General features: G+C 40.8%; 1 protein-coding gene across 1 annotated transcript; it reads left to right on the top strand.

The window, feature by feature from the left end:
- The first annotated feature begins 1,383 nt into the window (after positions 1-1,383).
- LOC139916787 (potassium channel subfamily K member 5) lies at positions 1,384-18,875 on the top strand. The gene is made up of 5 exons (XM_071905783.2): positions 1,384-1,696; positions 13,963-14,074; positions 14,743-14,909; positions 15,007-15,175; positions 15,508-18,875. Exons 1-5 carry the CDS (start codon positions 1,511-1,513, stop codon positions 16,461-16,463), a joined length of 1,590 nt encoding a protein of 529 aa, XP_071761884.1. The 5' UTR covers positions 1,384-1,510; the 3' UTR covers positions 16,464-18,875.
- The last annotated feature ends 53 nt before the right edge of the window (positions 18,876-18,928 follow it).

The following is an 18,928-nucleotide window of genomic DNA, read 5'->3' as shown; positions in this document are numbered from 1 at the left end:
TTTTTACCATCAACCTGTTTGTCTCTGCTGCTGGTCTGCAAGATTACTATTTATTAATGAACCTTAGCTTGCCCAACACTCTGAAGAGATGTAAATACTTGGTTTAGGCTACACCTGGTTCCAAATGTGTGCTCAAATACTTCAGACATATGATAGTTCTATATTAGAGCTGTCGTGGCATTCCTCTAAGTGGTATGATAAAACGTACAACCTCGAGCACATAAAAATGTGACCATGACGCTTTTCCCAGGAAGATGAGCTAATAAGTTCGTAAGTTGAACATTGCAAAATGAGGGCCTTTGTTTAATGTGGAAAAGTTCACTTCCTGTCAGTCCTCACTGATAACAGCAATAACCAACATAAAGAAAAGTCTATCAAAAATCAATCAAGCTGGACTTTGAGCCTGGCCATGAGAAAATGCAATCAGTGGCACTAAGAATCTGATATCTGTACTGTATTAAATCTCAAGCCTTAATGCCTTGATTCAGAAACTGCTAAAGTTGCAATGGCTGCTCTGTACTAAACCTTAAGAAAAGGAATTACAAGGATCCTATAACACATTTTCTTTTCTATTTTTACTATCTAGATATATCAGTGAGACTATTGAGTCTGAAAATCTAATATTTCTTCAAACAACTGGAAAAAACTGCCAGTGGGGAGGGATAACATTTCACTCATCTCCAGTGAAAATAGGCTACACTTTCATTTTTATTTCAAGAATTGTCTTGATTGTCTTATTGATCTGCCTTATTCTGCCTTGTGTCAAGACATTAACGAAACTCCATTGGAAACCAGTGAATCCACCCACATTGGCAGAAATGTGCACTTGTTTTAGGAAACTTAAGATTTTGAAATTAATACTACTAAATATTGTTTCTAGAAAATTCCTGAAATGAAAGTGAAATGAAATCACTCTGACAGAATTTTTTCCACTTGTCTTAGGGAAATGTGACTAAATGACTTGTTGAATGTATAAAATCACTACTAACTACCACAGACAGACACACCAAAAGTCCCTAGGCTATCATAGGAAAACGATAGTGATTTGTTTGTAAGGCAGCTGTGCACCTGCGGTGAAAAACGAGCCTCGCTGCACGGTAGGAGGCCCCCACTCCTTGCCTTGTTTTCCTGGGCGGATCTTCTCTGCTCTTCTCCACTCCCCTACAGAGTTCAGTACTTTAGCACGGAGTGTTTCCCCCAGCCTGATACTACTACACTTTACGCACGTGGAGAGCGTACACTGCGGCTGCGGTCCCACGCGCGCTCAGCCCCGGCTTTATGAGCACTTTTAGCCTTGTTTAGGTCTCGAGCCCAATGCCGCCAGAAGTGGCACGTTTCACCCATTTTTCAAGACCCTCGCGCGGACGAATCCTTTTATAAAAACGTCTCAAAAGACTTGTTGAGCATGGGTTCTGCATAACGTCGGGTATTGTTGTTATCAGCTGGGCCCCCCTTTCTTTCTTTTTTTCCCCTCTCCCGCGTTCTCCAAGTTGAGTCATTGTGCACGAGAATGGTAGATAAAGGCCCCCTGTTGACTTCTGCTATTATTTTTTACCTGTCCATTGGGGCAGCAATCTTTCAAGTCCTGGAGGAACCCAATTGGAAGCTTGCTGCAAAGCAATATACTGCCCAAAAGGAAAAAATACTTAAGGAATATCCCTGTCTGACGAAAGATGATTTGGAGGAAATATTACAGGTATGGTCACCAAAATACTTGTACTCTTTTTTTTTCTTTTTTTTAATGTTTTACACCGAGCAGTTTACCTTTACGCAGTGACACGCTGTTACAGTTTTTGCACGCACATACTTGCAGCCGTGTGAATGTTGTGATTTCAGGATGAATCGTATATTAATCACTGTTTAGACTAGGTTTTGTATGATAGTTTTCAGCAGCTGCACGAGCAGACACGTGCAAGTTGAGATTAGCCTGGTATGTAGGCTTTCACCAAACACTGATTTCACTTTAAAAGTCCTGAAATGAGATTGTGCTATCTGTCCACGATTCACCAGTGTGGGTCAATACACCCACACTTAATTTATCAACCTGGAGGCCTTAACTTTAAGATTCCACAACAGCACCCCATGTCATACAGTCTTGTAGGAAATGACATTTTGAGCAACTCTTACATCATATCACAAAGTAGCCTACTATTTTTTTTTTAGAGACCACATTGTTTTTATCATTATCAGATTCTGCACTACTGCTGAACCCATTCTATTGACATTAAATGCATGGCAACAGAAGCAATTAAGATGTCTCTATCATATGGGAAATTGGTCAGAATGGATTTAATGTTTTTGCACAGCTAAATTCCTCAAATCTATCCTCCAATGTCTGTCTACCATAGATGTTACCCTAGCTGCAAGACTTGTGTCCATGGCTAATGATGATAATCATTTTATTGCCTGGTTCAATTACTTTTAGATTGTAAAACTGACAGAATGTGTCTCTGGAGAAGTGATTATAATATCTGGTGTGGAGGGACTGCAGCCTCAGTCCTAAAAAGCTGCAGTTCTCAGTGTTCTGTTGCCAAAGATTTCATTTCTTGTAAAAATGGCAGTTCCTTATACAGTAGTAAAGCTGAATTGTTGACCTCTTATCTACTGTCAGTGCTGAAAGAACACACAACAGTCAACACCTCTATGATTTCAAAGGTGTTTTGCTCCATGAGATCGTCTGTTCACTTCTTCTGAGATATTGTTCGATTCTTTTTTTATTTGTCAGAGATGTTTAAGTGGGTATGACTAGAAGATATGGTGTTGAACTGTAAGATAAAAATCTGTCCACAAGGAAGAAGGCTGCGGTAAATAACTCTCTAAAGACTTCCGTCAGCGCTCCCTCTGTTGTAATGGCATGTGAAATGTTCACTTCTTTCATGATGAAGGAAACAAATCTCCTGTCTGACCCAAATACTAATAATTCATTCCTGACGAAGGGAAAGAAGAAGAGGATTTCAGGCTGTGTTGCGGTGCAGTTTTCTCTCTTCCACACTTGCAAGTATGACCAGAAACAGAAGACATGTCTCAACCTGTCCCCCTTTTCGGGCCCACATCAGTATTAGGAAGATTTATTACCCCCCCCCCCCTCCCAACCCCCCCCTTCTGCTTCCTTCTGCTTCTCCTTTTTGTGTTTGGGGGAGTGAAAGGGATATACCCATGAACCTCCCCCCACTAGTAGCACCTCTGCACCGGCCAGATCTCTCCAGAGCATGCAAATATAGAGAGGAGCAGAATGGTTGAGAGTCTGGAGATTCCTCTAGGGCAGTTGGCTCTGTACAGCAGCAGCTGACACAGCTGGGATCTTGGTAGCACTCTGAGAGGCCCGTCAAATCTCCAGGGTCAGCTTAAACTGGAACTTTCCCCTCTCCCATGTGCTCTTCAGAAGACAAAGACCCCACCATGTCAACTGTGGGTCTTCAAGACACTCTGAAGTGATGACATGAAGTCAGCGTGTTCGATTTCATGCTCCTTTCCCAGTCATGCAATCACAGTTTTGTTGTTCTGGCATCATCTTTCTAGGAATGTAGACTCTCTACCCAGCCGCCTTCCTCTGCTGTTGTTTGGCACGACACCTGTTGTATGTAATAATAATAATAATAATAATAAACTTTATTTATATAGCACCTTTCAAAACACGGTTACAAAGTGCTTTACAATAAAAACAGAACACATTAGAAGCACAGAGAGATTAGAATGAACTAAAAGCCATAAAAATAGACACATTCTAAACGCAAAGGGAGTAAAAACACAAAATTAAAAAATTAAAATAATAGACATGAAATTAAAAACAAATAAAAATCAAGTAAAATAAGGAGGCAGCTCAGGTAAAATCAGGAAATGCTTTCCGATAATACGTTTTAAGAAGAGACTTGAAAGAAGACACTGACTCAGACAGCCTTATTTCCTCTGGCAGGTCGTTCCAGAGCCTCGGGGCTCTGATGGCAAAGGCTCAGTCCCCTTTAGTTTTCAGCCTGGACACTGGAAGGGACAGAAGACCTCTGCCCGAGGATCTCAAACTACGCAAAAGTTCATAAGGGATTAAAAGGTCTAAAATATAATCTGGAGCCAGGTCATGAAGAGCCTTAAAGGAAGATCTTAAAATCAATCCTAAAACAAACAGGGAGCCAATGTAAAGAGGCTAAAACAGGAGTGATGTGATCGTGCCTCTTAGTTCTGGTTAGAAGCCTGGCAGCTGAGTTCTGTTCAGTCTGTAGTCGTTTTCAAAGTTTTTTGATTAAGACAGGAGAAAAGGCTGTTGCAGTAATCAAGGCGCAAGGAGATAAAAGCATGTACAACAGTTTCTGCATCTCTAAAATTTAAAATAGATCTTATTTTTGCAATATTTCTGAGGTGATAAAAACACGATTGGACAAGCTTTGTGATGTGTTGCTCAAAGCATAAATTGCTATCAAACAGGACACCAAGATTTCTTGCAACAGGCTTGATATGTTGTGACAGGTAACCAGTTGATGGCAGTATTTGTTTTGTGATATGCTGGGACCCAATAACAAGGATTTCTGTTTTATTAGAAATGAGCTGAAGAAAATGTGTCGACATTCAGTTTTTTATATCACTCAGGCAATCCTGTAGTGAACTCAGCATACCGAGGTCAGTGGGCTTAACAGGGAGGTACAACTGTGTGTCATCCGCATAACAATGAAAAGAAATACCATGTCTACGGATGACATCACCCAAGGGGAGCATATATAGGGAGAACAAAATTGGTCCTAGAACTGACCCTTGAGGCACACCATACTTGATATGGGAAAAAGACGACAAGAAGTTGTTAACAGAGACACAAAACTTCCTATTAGACAAATAAGATGATAACCAGTCTAATGCAGTACCAGATATGCCCACCCAGTGCCTCAGTCTATCTAAAAGAATGCCATGATCAATAGTGTCGAAAGCTGCACTTAAGTCAAGCAGCACAAGAATTGAACACATGCCTGCGTCAGCATTCATTAAAAGGTCGTTAGTGACTTTTAGAAGGGCTGTCTCAGTGCTGTGATACTGACGGAAACCTGATTGAAACTTTCAAAGATACTATTATTTTCCACAGCAGCAAGAAGCTGCTTTGAAACAATTTTTTCAAGAATCTTAGAAATAAAAGGCAGCTTAGAAATCGGGCGATAATTATCTAGGAGAGTAGGATCAAGCCCAGGTTTTTTCAGGACTGGTTGGACACAAGCAGTTTTAAAATAATCTGGGACACAACCGGTAGACAGCGAGCTGTTCAAAATAGAAAGCAAATGGGGCTCAATACATTCCATTATTTCAAATAAAAACTTAGTTGGAATTATGTCAAGAGGGCTGGAGGATACTCTCATATGAGACATTATTTCTAGAAGTTCAGGCAGAGTAATAGGGGAAAAATAGCTCAAAGTATCCCGGAGCGGGTGGTCAGCATCAAAGAAGGTAGGATTGGGGGTAATACTAAGTCTTATTGACTCCACCTTTCCAGCAAAGTGTGATAAAAACTTTTCACAATCAGCATCACAATCTGCAGAGGCACAAGGTTGGGTTTGGTTTACTAACTGATTGACAGTCTTAAATGGAAATCTGGGGTTGTGCTTATGGGCAGAAATAAGTTCAGAAAAATAGCATGTTCTTGCATCTTTCACCATCCTATTATAAAGAAGTAGTAACTCTTTCATAGCCACAAAGTGGACCTGCAGACCTGATTTCTTCCAGCTACATTCTGCTTTTCTGCATCTCCTTTTACAGCTTCGAATACTGTCCTTTAACCATGTAAAGGACTTGCATAACACTGTCAACATAGAAAAAATGATATATGAACACATATATCACCCTCATTACTGTGTCCTCTTTGGATTCCTTTTTATCCCTCTCATTTGTGTCATGAGCAGAGACTCTATTAGATTTCCATTATGGAAACTTTGCTTAGTTTGTTAACGATAAAGAAAATATATATAACCAGTGTTAACGAGAGAAGGCGAGACTCATGTAAAAGTTAGTCTTCTCTGCTTTATTAACAAGGGGTTTACTGCTAACTGTAGGAGCCTTGAAGTGGTCACAGTTTTACAGATTGGATTTTATGGCCCATCAATGTTCGTTCTTGAGAGGCCTTCGTAAAAGTTCAACCAGGAGGGTGGTGGCTCCACATTATCTCCAGTGCAAACAAGAATCCAACACTCCGCTGTCCTGGCCGTTGGATAAAAAGCCACACGTTTTGTGTTTCCGCGTTGCCCAGAAGCAGTGTGGACATGGGCAGGAGACGGCATCATAAAGTTTACAAGCTCCTCGAAACGTACTTGAAGATTGAGCCCGACACATGTATGTATGTATGTATGTACTGTATGTATCTCTGACTCATAAAAGTAGCGCATGTCTTCATATCTCATCAAGATAACCCTCTGAGTGTTCAGCTGATCCTGCACATCCTGATAAGGGTCCCGCTCATCATTTCCTCAGGTTTAGTGTTTAGCAATGTAACAGCCTTACAGTGCCACGAGCATTGAAATGTTGCAGCCCGGAAGCGTAACATTTAGCACCAATCATACTCATTTTTGAAAGTGACACTCCAAATTGGAACATGGTTTTTCTCTTGAAAGCATGCTTGCAAGCAAAGATTTTAGATTAACCAGTAATGGTTAAAAACAATGGAACAAATTAGGGTGACCTTTGAGATGGGCCCTTGCAGTCACACACTTTTTGACGTTTTGTCATTTTCTTAATAAGAATTATCAAAATGGACATATTGGACTGCATTTTGTCTCTGTGTCCCAAGGTTTCCAGAGATGGGATTTCTGCTGGACTGCATGACTTTATATGGGAGTTTAGTTGTCAGCACCTGTATTCCACTTTCTCCAGTTTGCTACACTATTCCAGCTACAATACGGCAATATATACATTTGTTTATTATCAATAACATAATGTAAACCTTGCTTGAACCCATATGCATAGCATGCGATGTCAGACATGACCACATATGAACTGTAGATATGTGATTAACATTCCTCCTGCTTTGTGCTTTGGGTACATATCTTATGTCGGTGAGAAATGATTACACTGTGGTGGTAAATATTCACAGATCAGATGTCGTACAGACGAGGACTGAAGAGCCATGGTTTCCAATATCGGTTTCTTTGAGTTCACTTTTTTTCCATGACTACAAAGGCTTCTCAGTCGCACTGCAGCTGACTTAAGGATGACTAATCACGTTTGTGTGGCCAAATAAAGGAGAGAGTTTGTGAATGCTGCAAACTTGTTCACAAACACATTCCTGTCACATGCTGAAAGTGAAACGTGGCTCCTGGTAGGAATGAAGCAGAAGTAGCACACTGTTGGAGTGGCATGCTCACTTTGTCATGTGCTTGGGTTGTTATCTAGGGACTGTTGGCTCTCCTTCCCCCTAACACTAATACTGAAGTCATGGAAGATAGCCAGGGATCTCAATGCCATGAGTTTAGATGCAGGCTACTAATTAACCAGAGAGAAAACTCATTATTTGCCTGAACGTTTAAATGGATTTTACTTCAGACTCAACATGTGCAATTCCATTTCAATGTGAGAATGTCACCATCCAGCTTTGTATACCAATTGCAACCAATCTAATTGGTTCAGGAGGTTGGCACGCATAGCAATGAATTTGCAATAAACCCAATTAGAATTTAAGGTTAGATGAGCCTTCACTTGTATTCTGAAAACAGTAATCCTTCATTGACGGTGTTAGAGTTTCATTTAATGATAAAGTTAATCAACACACCAAAGAAATTAAGAATGAATAAAGAAAAGAAATGCCATGTGTGGAGTTTATGAAGTAACTGTCTAATGCAGTATAAATGGCTTAGTTTAAAGCAGCCGCTCACAAATCTTTTTAATGGTATCATATGCACTGCTTAACAGATGTAAGCTGTAAAAGACGCCCAAACATAAAGAATCCTTTCACTGTCTGGAAACTTTATAACTTGCCCCTTTAGGAGTTTGATGTGCCATGTACACTTTGTTAACTGACATCAGTTGCCTACTTGAATGTATTTTTGTGTGCAAGAGTTGATTGGCTGATGCTTTGGAATAGATCTATGTCACAAATTCTGTCCATCACCCTCTCTATCAGTTTTTCATCTCATGCAGCACAAAAGGCATTTTCCTGCAGTGAGGAGATCAGCGATCAGTGCAGACAGTGAAATCTCAGCATTGTTTCCTGGATGCATTGTTTGCACCCCCGTCCATATCTGAAGATCAATGTATGCTGACAAGAGAGAGTTTATGAGTGACTTCATTGTTTGTGACCTAGTCACAAGCAGCTGTTCCCAATGCTCCTCCACAGCATTGCGCACTCATACACTGGGAGTGGAAAAGTACCTCGGGACTGGAGTGGTGCGCTGGGCCGCCAGCTGTCCTGATAACAGTTGGAGTTTGTCGTTGTGGTTTTACTGCCCTTTGGTTATCAGAGTACAGCAGTGTCGGACTCCCAAGTCTGCAGTTTAGCAACAATTGCAGCGGCAGGCCAGCGAAGGAATCCCTCACTTTGAACAAACAGTGTGGCACAGCCTCAGTTGTGGTCACTGGTCATGGGCTATGCGTTATGCTTAGACGGCACTTTTTGCCACCATATGGCAATCTGTAATGTGATTTTCAATGCGGGTCAACATATGATACGTCAGGCTTTTTTCACAGCTTTCTCTTCAAATGCAGTGTAGACTGATGTTTTGAAAATCTACACAGTGCAGTCCCTCATTATGGTTGGTGAGACATGAGTTATCTGGACATCTGACATCTGACAACTAGACTGTCCATAGCTCAACACTGGATTTCTGTATCAATATCCCTATAGAAAATGTGTACACTCCGTTAATCATGATTATGGCTGTGATAATTAGTTTATCTTCAAAAAATGCCACATGCATCAAATAGTACTCATGATCGTTACCTACATTCTTAGTAGGTTATGATTATTTGGGTGACTTTATTTGACAGTTTTCCAAAGGTCTTACAAGATCTTGCAAGAATTTGACTGAGCAGGTTGACAGCCGTCCAGCAGGTTTGCTGACCTGGAATTTGAGTGAGTACAGAAACAGACTAATCTGTCGTTGACCTGTTTTTGTTTTTTTGATGCCCCACAGTTCCTCCTCCAAACCCAGACGTTCTCTCCTTCCCAAATGCTGGTCATTGCATTATTTTTGCAGCGTTGCACTTATACATATTGATTACCAAACCTTCCATAACCGTTAAGTCATTCTCTAGCTCTACTTTCTATTGCATCTTCCGAGCAGTGGCCTTCTCGCAGCTCTCGACAGTGGTTCTGTTCGTCTTTGCTGAAATCCACATCAAGAAGAGCAGAAAAGTTTTTGAGGGATTGAGGAGAGCGGTGGGAGGATTTAAATGTCAATAGTGGTACCAACCCCAAACCCAAGTTATGAATTACTTGACAGACAACTTGCGTCAACCACTTAGCTAGACTTAAGAATTATTTGTTGTGTGTGCTTTTCTTGACAGAATCTTCTATTTGCTAAATGGAGCATTTTATGTAATGGGCAGGATTTATGCTTCTTGGAATAACTGCGGTAACTTGGAATTTCCATGAATAAGCCTTTGATTTATTATATTTCAAATATTACACTAACCATGTTGCCAACTGACAGTCATGTCAAAATCCCATTAGCACAAAACTTATGTTTTGAAAACATTTCAAGTGTAATACTAGTATTTTCATGCAGTTCCTATGCCATTCTTACTTTTTAAAAAAGAATCCTTGCACCAATTTTTAGCATCTTTGTATTATGAAGACATTCATAAACCCATTTTTGTGGATTCATTACGATCATAGGCTTCCAGTATAACTGAAAATGTACAGTACACTAACTCTTAAACACAAAATTATGGCATTAAAATTGTCACATTTGCAGAAAATGTCATGCTAACCTGTAAAGTGACACTTTTTTGAAATGTTGCTGCATTTTAGTTTCGTATAGTGTTTGACTGGGAGAATAGGGGGGACTCCTTGAGAGTTTATTAAGGCACAACGGAACAACTTAAAAAAATAGCGTTCAGGTAAGCAGACTGTAAGAGAATAGGTGTAAGAGAGGGTGTTGTATATATTTTTACACACACTGGAAGCTTATGGCAGTGATAATCAACCAACAACAGCTACTGAAGATTAGTACAACTAAGGTATTAACTCCTGTACAGGCAAGAATATCTTAATAGTAATTTACTAGCAATAATTTCAGTTTTTGCTTTGCACTGATGCGACTCAGTAGTAAACAGGCTCAAGTTAATCTGCGGGGGTTACAAAAGATAAATTAAGAAAGTTTTTTGTGTGGTTTCATTTCACCTGACAGCACTTTCAGATGTGTTTTTTTGTCCCTCGTTTCATTTTCATATGCACTGGAAGTAAATCAGTGGGCAAAATGCCATTTTGCTTGACATCATGTAGAAGATTAGAAATCATGATGATCTAGAGAAATGTCCAACTGCAAAAGTGCTTTACCGGGCTGATGATTATTTAATCTTGGTTTTAAGGGCATCCTGGTGGCTCAGTGGTCTAAGGCCCATACCACATGAATGCAGACCTGGCCCAGGACCTTTGTTTCATGTCATACTCTTCTCGCTACCATCTTTCCTGTCTCTTTACTATGATTATGCAATAAAAAGCAGAAATGCAGAAAATACAGCCTTTTCCAGGACTAACTTGCTGAGGTTATTTTTTTTTGTTTCCCGTAGTCTGTGTTATAGACTAATTAGTTCTTCTTTTCTTTAAGGCTTCATTCAGTTTGGTCCAGTCTTCTTAAACCTAATCTATCAGGAATGTAACCAGGTGATGGCCTTGGTTGACATCCAGTTTCCAACATTCAGGCTTTCCAACAAGACTCTGAAATGGGCAAGCCAGTTTAATGACTTCCTCCTGAGTTGGTTTGTACTCAGCTGGACACACAAAGTGTCTTTCATCTTTCTCACACAGCGCTTGTGCTCACTGCCTTGTTCTCAGGGTCATTCATGACCTTAGACGACTATGGGTTGACCAGTGGCTGACCTTTTAAACCCTTTAGAGACATTGTGGCATTGCAAAGCCCAATCTTCAAGGGTCAATGCCTGGAGACCTTCTTTTCACTGGCTAGTGCTATTTGACTGACAATTTCTCCTCACTAGCTTGTATATGGACAAACTAAAACATCTCTGAAATGGATTATGGGGCCAAAATGGGATTTTATTACAACATATTTACATTTATATTTGGACATGTTAAGTTATAAGACCTGCTTTAGTTTTATGGGTTGTACACCTTTTCCTCTATTTGACATTAAAATGAAGGGCATGGTATTCAGTCCCATGATTTAGCCAGCACTCTGCCCTCATGTTGTATTCCTGTGAATCAGCATTTTGCACGTCTCAAACTTCAGCACTTTTTATCCAGCAGACAGACAGTGTACCATGTGCAAATCACCCTCATGACGCTAGATTAAGGTGCAAAGCTAACCACAGACCACAGACATGACACACAAACATAACATTCATCACTTTCACTGCCATCTAATCCACTCAGTAAGCAAACCTCATGTAGCAGACACTATTTAACATTCATGGCTGCAGGGGTAAAATTTCATATCGAAAGCGACAGAGCAATTAATGAAATATTTCTGTTTATATGAATGTCGGGTTGTTAAATACAGACTGTCGTTTGGATTATTATTTACCACTTCCATTCCATAAGACTCTTGCAGCTGTGTTATTTCAAACAGATTATCTCTGTCCAGCACTACGCCTAGGAGTGGTTAAAAACACTGCAGTTTGTGATTTTCTTTGGTAAAATATGACTTCATATCAACAGCTACGTCCATCTGGTTGTGAGAAAATGACAAAACGGTGTAAACTTTGAAGTTGACTCTACCTTCTTAATTACAGTTACCTTCTCATCATAATCTTACCACGTTTATTTTTTTCTGGACAGTGCCTCGTGTAGTGCAGCCCTACAGCTCACAATATTTGACTTTTTTGGTTTGTATATATGCTTTTCCATTGGTGTGAGCAGGTGTTTTTTTTCTCACTAATGGGTCTGGTGACACCGCCTCTGCCAAAACAACACAAAGCTGCATTCCACGTGATGACCTTTCCACTTTTTTGCGAGCTGACTTGAGGAGCGGCATCTCTGTTCTTAATCTGATAACCTGGTTTTGGGTCGACGCATGTAAACATAACTCTGTTAGAATAACGTCGTTAAGCTTGATTATGAAAAACACAACTCAGATGCCTGGCATACTCCCATATTAGACGGGTTACTGTGACTCATGTCACTACTGGTTTCCACTGTCTGAGCAAACTCACACTGAGTTAATAGGTACATATGTCAACAAAAAACATCACACAGATTACTTGAGATAATCAGTTCTTTCCCCTGTATTAGAAGTAACCTACTATTGCTCAGACAAAGAGGGAGGAGGAAGCTGGCAGCCAAACTTTTTCATACTTATTTTTCTGGCAGACTGTTCTGTCTGTACTCGGGATTATTCTGTTAATTGTTTTATTCATGAAAACAGGGATACTCGATTACAGCTCAGCCAGAATAAGACTTGAGCTGGAGTGTGGTCAATAGCTGGGTTATTCTGTGCATGTAAATGTAGCCACTCATTAAAGAATCAATGATTTGCGAGGACTGTCAAACGTGAAACTCCGCCAGTGGGTCAGTTGTCCACTTGAATGAGGTTTTGCCACTTTAATTTCCAGTCACGGCCGGGAGACAAACTGCGTCCATCACTGCTGTCATCACAAAGCCCAATGGAGGAACTGTGTTGATTCAGCAGACAAAAGAATGGCCTCCTCTCGCGCCGGCTAATTACAGAGCAGAACTGTCACAGACCCGTTATTATTAAAGAACTAAACGTCTTCCAAGACTTAAGAGCTCAAGTGAATTTTGCCAACCCCTGCACATTTCCCCCCTCGAGCACATTTGGAGAAGGAGGAACTTTGGTGTGGGGGGAATGCATTATCCCAGCACACATTGCCGGGGGTTTGCTAATCCCCAAGAGAGAGAATTCAGTTTATGCTGTGGCTGTTGAAGCACACACATGGTTGGGAATGATTGATTAAGCATGCTTGTCTCTTGTAAATGATTTTTTTTCCACTTTGAATTGCAACAGCAATAGCCTAGTTCCCTGCGAGGGTGAGCTAATATATCTCATGCTTAAGGTCGATGAACTAATTAAGCACAAATTGGCTGCTCTTGCCAAATTTTATAGATTGCGGTGGTAGGAGAAACATCTTGTAATGGTTTTCCACCCTTAGTTGCATGTAAAAAAAAAAAAAGAAAATTGCACGACATAAATGCAGTATGATTGTCTAAAAGTGGGACACATCGTATATTGGCCTGGTTTTGTCACAGGTGGGACATTTTCCTCAACTATAAAGCAGAACCTGAAGAAACCCCATCCATATCAACTGAGTGCAATGCCTTTTGATCCTCTTGAAAAGACTTGGGGCCAAAGTTGATATCCATTTCGATCAAAGGCTCACCATATACAAAAAAAGTCCAAACGACTGAATTCTTTCTAAAATGAATCTAGGATCTTGGCCAGTCAATTTCCTGCTTGAAAGAGCAACCACTTAACAACCACCTGGTCCTTTTATCTATCATCATGTGATTATGAAATGGCTGTTTAGGGATGCAGGTCTGGTCTTCCTGTTTCTCTATCCAACGTAAGCAGTGGTTGGGACCGTAAACCCCTCGGGTTAGAGACGATCCTCCGGGGTCCCGGAGTGCCATTGCTGGCAATGGTCAGCTCATCAGTGCATCTGGAGATACCATCAACATATCACAGGAAGGATGTAGTGGGAGAAATGGAGCTTAGACACAACAAACTTCTTCTCTTCCTTTCGCTCAGCCAAATTGGACCCTTCTCACTGCCAATTTGGTGGCATCCATTTGTTTAGCCTAAATGTATTTCTCTTCTGTTAAATTCCTGCCTATACTCAGTCCTGTTCTTTGGTCTTCTTTGTCCTCAGATGGTGTCTGAAGCTGCAGGCCAAGGAGTCACCATAACCGGCAACAAGACCTTCAACAACTGGAACTGGCCCAATGCCGTCATCTTTGCTGCCACTGTAATCACTACAATCGGTAAGTACTTTTGGGGAGGCTCATCAGTGACACATCCCGTTTCTGTCATTGCTTTAACAAATAGACATTTAAGTAGTAATCAAGTAATTTCATTAGAATCTTTTTCTGTATATTTAAGCAAAAGTGAAATAAGTAATGTTATGGTACCAGAACTTGCAAGACACACAGGCCTGAAGAGCTATCATGTAAGGATTTCAACCTTGACCTCTTTAACTTTGTTCCAACGGGACAAACTCTATATTACGGCGAACTGTTTGCCCTTTTGCCCATATAAACCAAATGTACAGAACAACACAGATAAGATGGAATCAGGTGAAGAAAACCTTGATTAGACAGCCAGTCCTTATTGGTGGCTTGGTTTATGTCAACAGAGTCATTTTCCCTCTTTTGGTACCATGCCACATCTCCACATCTTAAATGCCTGCAGACTTTTCCATTGGTTAACTTTTTCCTCAGCCTTGCCAAGTCTCTGTCACTTACTGTAGCCTCATCTGAGATTTTTTTTTAATTGTGGTTATGAAATATTCTTTTTCTACATTCCTTGCCAGAATAAATGTTTCTGTTATATTAACTATTGAGTAAAACCATACTAAAGAGAAAAGTGTTAAGCATTGAATGATTATGTTTCCAGTATGCATTTAACCAACCACTGTTTTCACCTTTTAAAGGATATGGGAACATCGCCCCCAAAACATCAGCAGGTCGTGTATTCTGCATCTTCTACGGTCTGTTCGGCGTGCCTCTGTGTCTTACCTGGATCAGTGAGCTAGGAAAGTTCTTTGGTGGCAGATCTAAGCACCTGGGTCAATATCTAACCAAGAAAGGGGTTTCACTGGTAAGTCGATATGGGCTTTTTCCATCTTGCATCACCCTGTGGTATTTGAAAACCTTCACCTGAAGTAATGCTTTTGTTTTCTTTTTTTCTCTTCCAGAGAAAGGCTCAGTTTACCTGCACGGCTATTTTTCTTCTCTGGGGTGTCCTGGTACATTTGGTCCTTCCACCGTTTGTTTTCATGTGCCAAGAGGGTTGGACGTATGTTGAAGGCTTGTACTTCTCTTTTGTCACCTTGACCACAATTGGTTTTGGGGACTTGGTAGCAGGTAAGCTCTTAGACTCCACTCTATTCAATGTGTAATATTCATTTACAGTTCTACTATTTTTTGCAAACAATTAAAAACTCATTTCAAAAAGATGATGATTGTGCCCACATGCATGGTCAAGAAAGATAATAGAAATAAACTTGAGCATTTTTGGTCATGCTTTACACACTGATAAGTTAAATACTTTGTTGTACAAAGATAAAAGCGGCATTATGGTTAATCTTGTTGCTGTCCAAAGAATTCTATTTATTGAACCAAAGACGTTTGCAAAGTGCAAAGTTCTGTTCTGGTGTGATTTGACCTTGACAATGTTATTTTCTTTGTCCTTGCAGGTGTGAACCCCAATACAGATTACCCCACCCTGTACCGTTACTTTGTGGAAGTGTGGATTTATCTGGGCTTGGCGTGGCTTTCTCTGTTCTTCAACTGGAAAGTGCGGATGGTAATTGAGGCCCACAAGGCACTGAAGAAACGCCGCAAGCGACGCAAACTGTCGCTGGATGAGCTGCGGCACTCCAAAGAGGCCCATAAGGCCGCCCTTCGTCTGCCACCGACTCCTAATGATGTCAACATCTTCAGCTTCCTGTCCAAGAAGCAGGAGGGCTACAATGACTTGATTAAGCAGATCGGCACCAAAAAAGATGGTGGAAACAATGGCAGCAGTAACACCACCATCAATAAATCCAAAGAGATGGGTCGCTCCAAGAGCTGCAATGATGCTCCCATGTCCAATGGCCACACCATCCTCAGTCTGGACCGCTCGCCACGCCAAAAGAGACGCTATAGTTTCAGTGACCGTGTCACTGTAGCGTTTTCAAAGTCCAAGAACTACCTCCTGGGCTCAGACAACGGTCTGCTGCTAACAGAGGATCAAGTAGAGGGCGAGCTGGGAGTTGACCAGGAGAGGATGTATGAGAACCAGCTTGACAAGGAGGTGGACCTGGAGAACGGAGGAGGACTGGGAGGAGTGGGAGGCTGTGGAGCAGGTGGCCGAAGGACGTGGGACTCTAAAGACTACCAGTCCCTAACGTTCCAAAATGCAAACATTACATTTATCGATGAGGAGAACTTCCTGAACAATAACCTGGAGGAGGATGACGATGACGATGCTAAAGCAAAGTTGTCCATCACTACATGTGATGAAAATGTTGAGTCGGAGACGGACTCCAAGGAGGAGCAGGGCTCTGAATCAGAAGGGTCTGTGTTCACTAGTGACGGGTCAGAACACGGACACTCCTACGAGAAGCTGGTGGAGGAATACGCAAAGGAAGACAATACAGAATCTTGAGGAACCGTAGTTTAAAGTCAACACATCTTCTTGATCTTCTGTTGTAGACTGGGTTGGTGTTCAAGTATATGAAGTCTAATTTGACTCATTTCAAAGGAGACTTTTAGGTTATTCCGATGTCCTATGTCACCCTCAATGTGATTTGGGGTCTGATAATGGAAGACGTTTTCCAAAATCAAAGTGTGAAATTACACAGGAATGGTCTGGTCTTAGCTGAACTGAATAAAAAAAAAAAGCCCACATCACTTTGACACTTACTTGTAAGTGTTGGGTTTCCTGTCAGGCCTTGAACAAATGATCAATACGGACTATAGGGCATGACATGTAACCATGAGTAATGAAGATCTGCTCTATTTATTTCTTTTATACGGTTTGAGCAAATGGATGCCGAACATTTGTTGGAGTACGTCCAAACCAGACACAAGAATCGTTTTCCATTAATGCTCGTTTTCTACTTAAAGATTGACAGGAAATTACAGGACAATGGCAATTTCTTTATCTGATTGCCCCAAGTTTCCTTTATTCATATTCACCATATTGGTGCTTTTTATAATATTTATTAAAATTTAGGATATAGTAGCCTTTTATTCATGGGCTACCCGGCTTGTATATCTCTGTCATTGCACAATTCCACCAGCTGATGAGGACAGTTTAAAGTCCATGTCAATGCAGATTATCTTTTAAAACCTGAGCCAAACACTTGTCCTTAAAGACGATGAAGGGGTTAGGGGCCAGTTTCCCCCTATTTATGATGTTTTTCCTTGCTATTTTGTTTCTTTTGTGAAATCCTTGTTTACTTGTGTCTGAGATTGCTGTTTATTTTGACTGCAACCTATAGAATGTTGTTTATTTCAAGTGCACTAGAGGTCATCAGTAGGGCATGGGCAACATCTGGGAGTCCCAGAACCAATCACAGTAAACCTGGAAAGGGAAACCATTAAGTGTTTTTGGACCAGAGCTGCGTCCATGGCAGTGACTCCACCATTAGAGAGACAAAATGTGAATATCCTGCCCAAGTGACACTCAGACTTGAGATAGGTTTTCGCCTTTTTTAACACCTTTGTTTGGTCCCAAGCCATTTTGACTGCTTTTAAATCCCCTTGCAAACGGTCTTCCTAAGGAATCCTTGTCACATAGAAGTCTTTCTCACAATAGACTCAAACCGGTTTTGTGAACACAAACTTCAGCATTGTGTTTTGCTGCTGACAGCAAACCAGAGCACCAAGTATCTGTGCGCTCTGGTTTTTGGGCTTTGTAGCATGGCAGTGCATTACAGGGGAGAAACCTAATTCACAGCAACAATATTCTCACTTTAGCACCCTTTCACTTCTTTGTATTTGCCATGTAAATATTGGCTGAAAGCCCATCAGTAGCCACAAACACTGCTTTGCTCAGGACATGGCCTTGCTGCTTCTGTTTGCTTTTGGGGGCTTGCGCTGGCATGAATGACTGAAATGCAACTTATGATAGCCAGCCAAGGTTAACTTGTGACAGATCAATAATCTCTTGACGTACGTTGTAGTCATGAGACATGAAGTCAGCAGTATCGGTGCTCTCGATTGATTGATGTATGGTATTTTCCCCCTTGTTTGCACATGAACACAAAACTCCAGTAATTACTTAATTTGTAAAATGGAGTGACCCAAATATCAAGTCCATTGCTTTTCACTGTCTTAACTTAACTTGTCTTTATTGGTTCCCCTCTTCACCCGCTGCCTTTTGCACATGTTAACTTGCACACAAAAAACTTGAAACAGTGTTACTCTGCATAGCTAGATAGCAGTGTTGTGCAGTGTCACACAGGGCTACTTTCAACTTGGAGCCAATCTCCTCACTTAAGGCCGATTTTGGGAGTTGAATAATATACTGTAAATACATTGTCTATTTTTTTCTTTTTTAGTTTTTTTTGTAGTAATGTGGACCATTACTACCACCTTGGACCACACCATCCCAGCTCCTAACTCTGCCCTATGCTAATAGGTGACAGTGCCTAAAATCACCCTACTGCAAAGCAGAGGATTTACAGTCTGGGTGTATTCTTCTTACTTGGCAGTGACTCACTGAAACAGTAAAAGCTTTTCACACTGGGTGTTTTTTCCCCATTCCATTTTTGTCTTAGTAGAAAGAGACACTTTCTGTGTGTGAAACAATCCTCCCTCCCCTTCACTGGTTTCCCTGGACCTGTGAGTGCAGCATTGTTATGCAGCCTTGGTACTTTTCTGCATTGTGATTTAATTTCAAACATGTTCCAACATCATCAACGAAGAACAAGTTAAGTTGCTTTGACCCCTTCTCTTAAGTTTTACTCCTAACGTTGTTCCATTGTGTAAAACTTAACTCCAGTGTATTTTGTCTTTTTTATGATTAAATTATTCATGTTTGTAAGAGTTTGTATATGAAATCCCAGCAAAACTGTATATTTCATTTAAAATAAACAATTTAATAAAACTTGTGCATTGTTTTGT

The sequence above is a fragment of the Centroberyx gerrardi genome, chromosome 17, assembly GCF_048128805.1.
Source record: "Centroberyx gerrardi isolate f3 chromosome 17, fCenGer3.hap1.cur.20231027, whole genome shotgun sequence".
Lineage (NCBI taxonomy): Eukaryota > Metazoa > Chordata > Actinopteri > Beryciformes > Berycidae > Centroberyx > Centroberyx gerrardi.
Note: the sequence above shows the minus strand (reverse complement) of the source record. Positions and strands in the feature narration are given on the sequence as shown.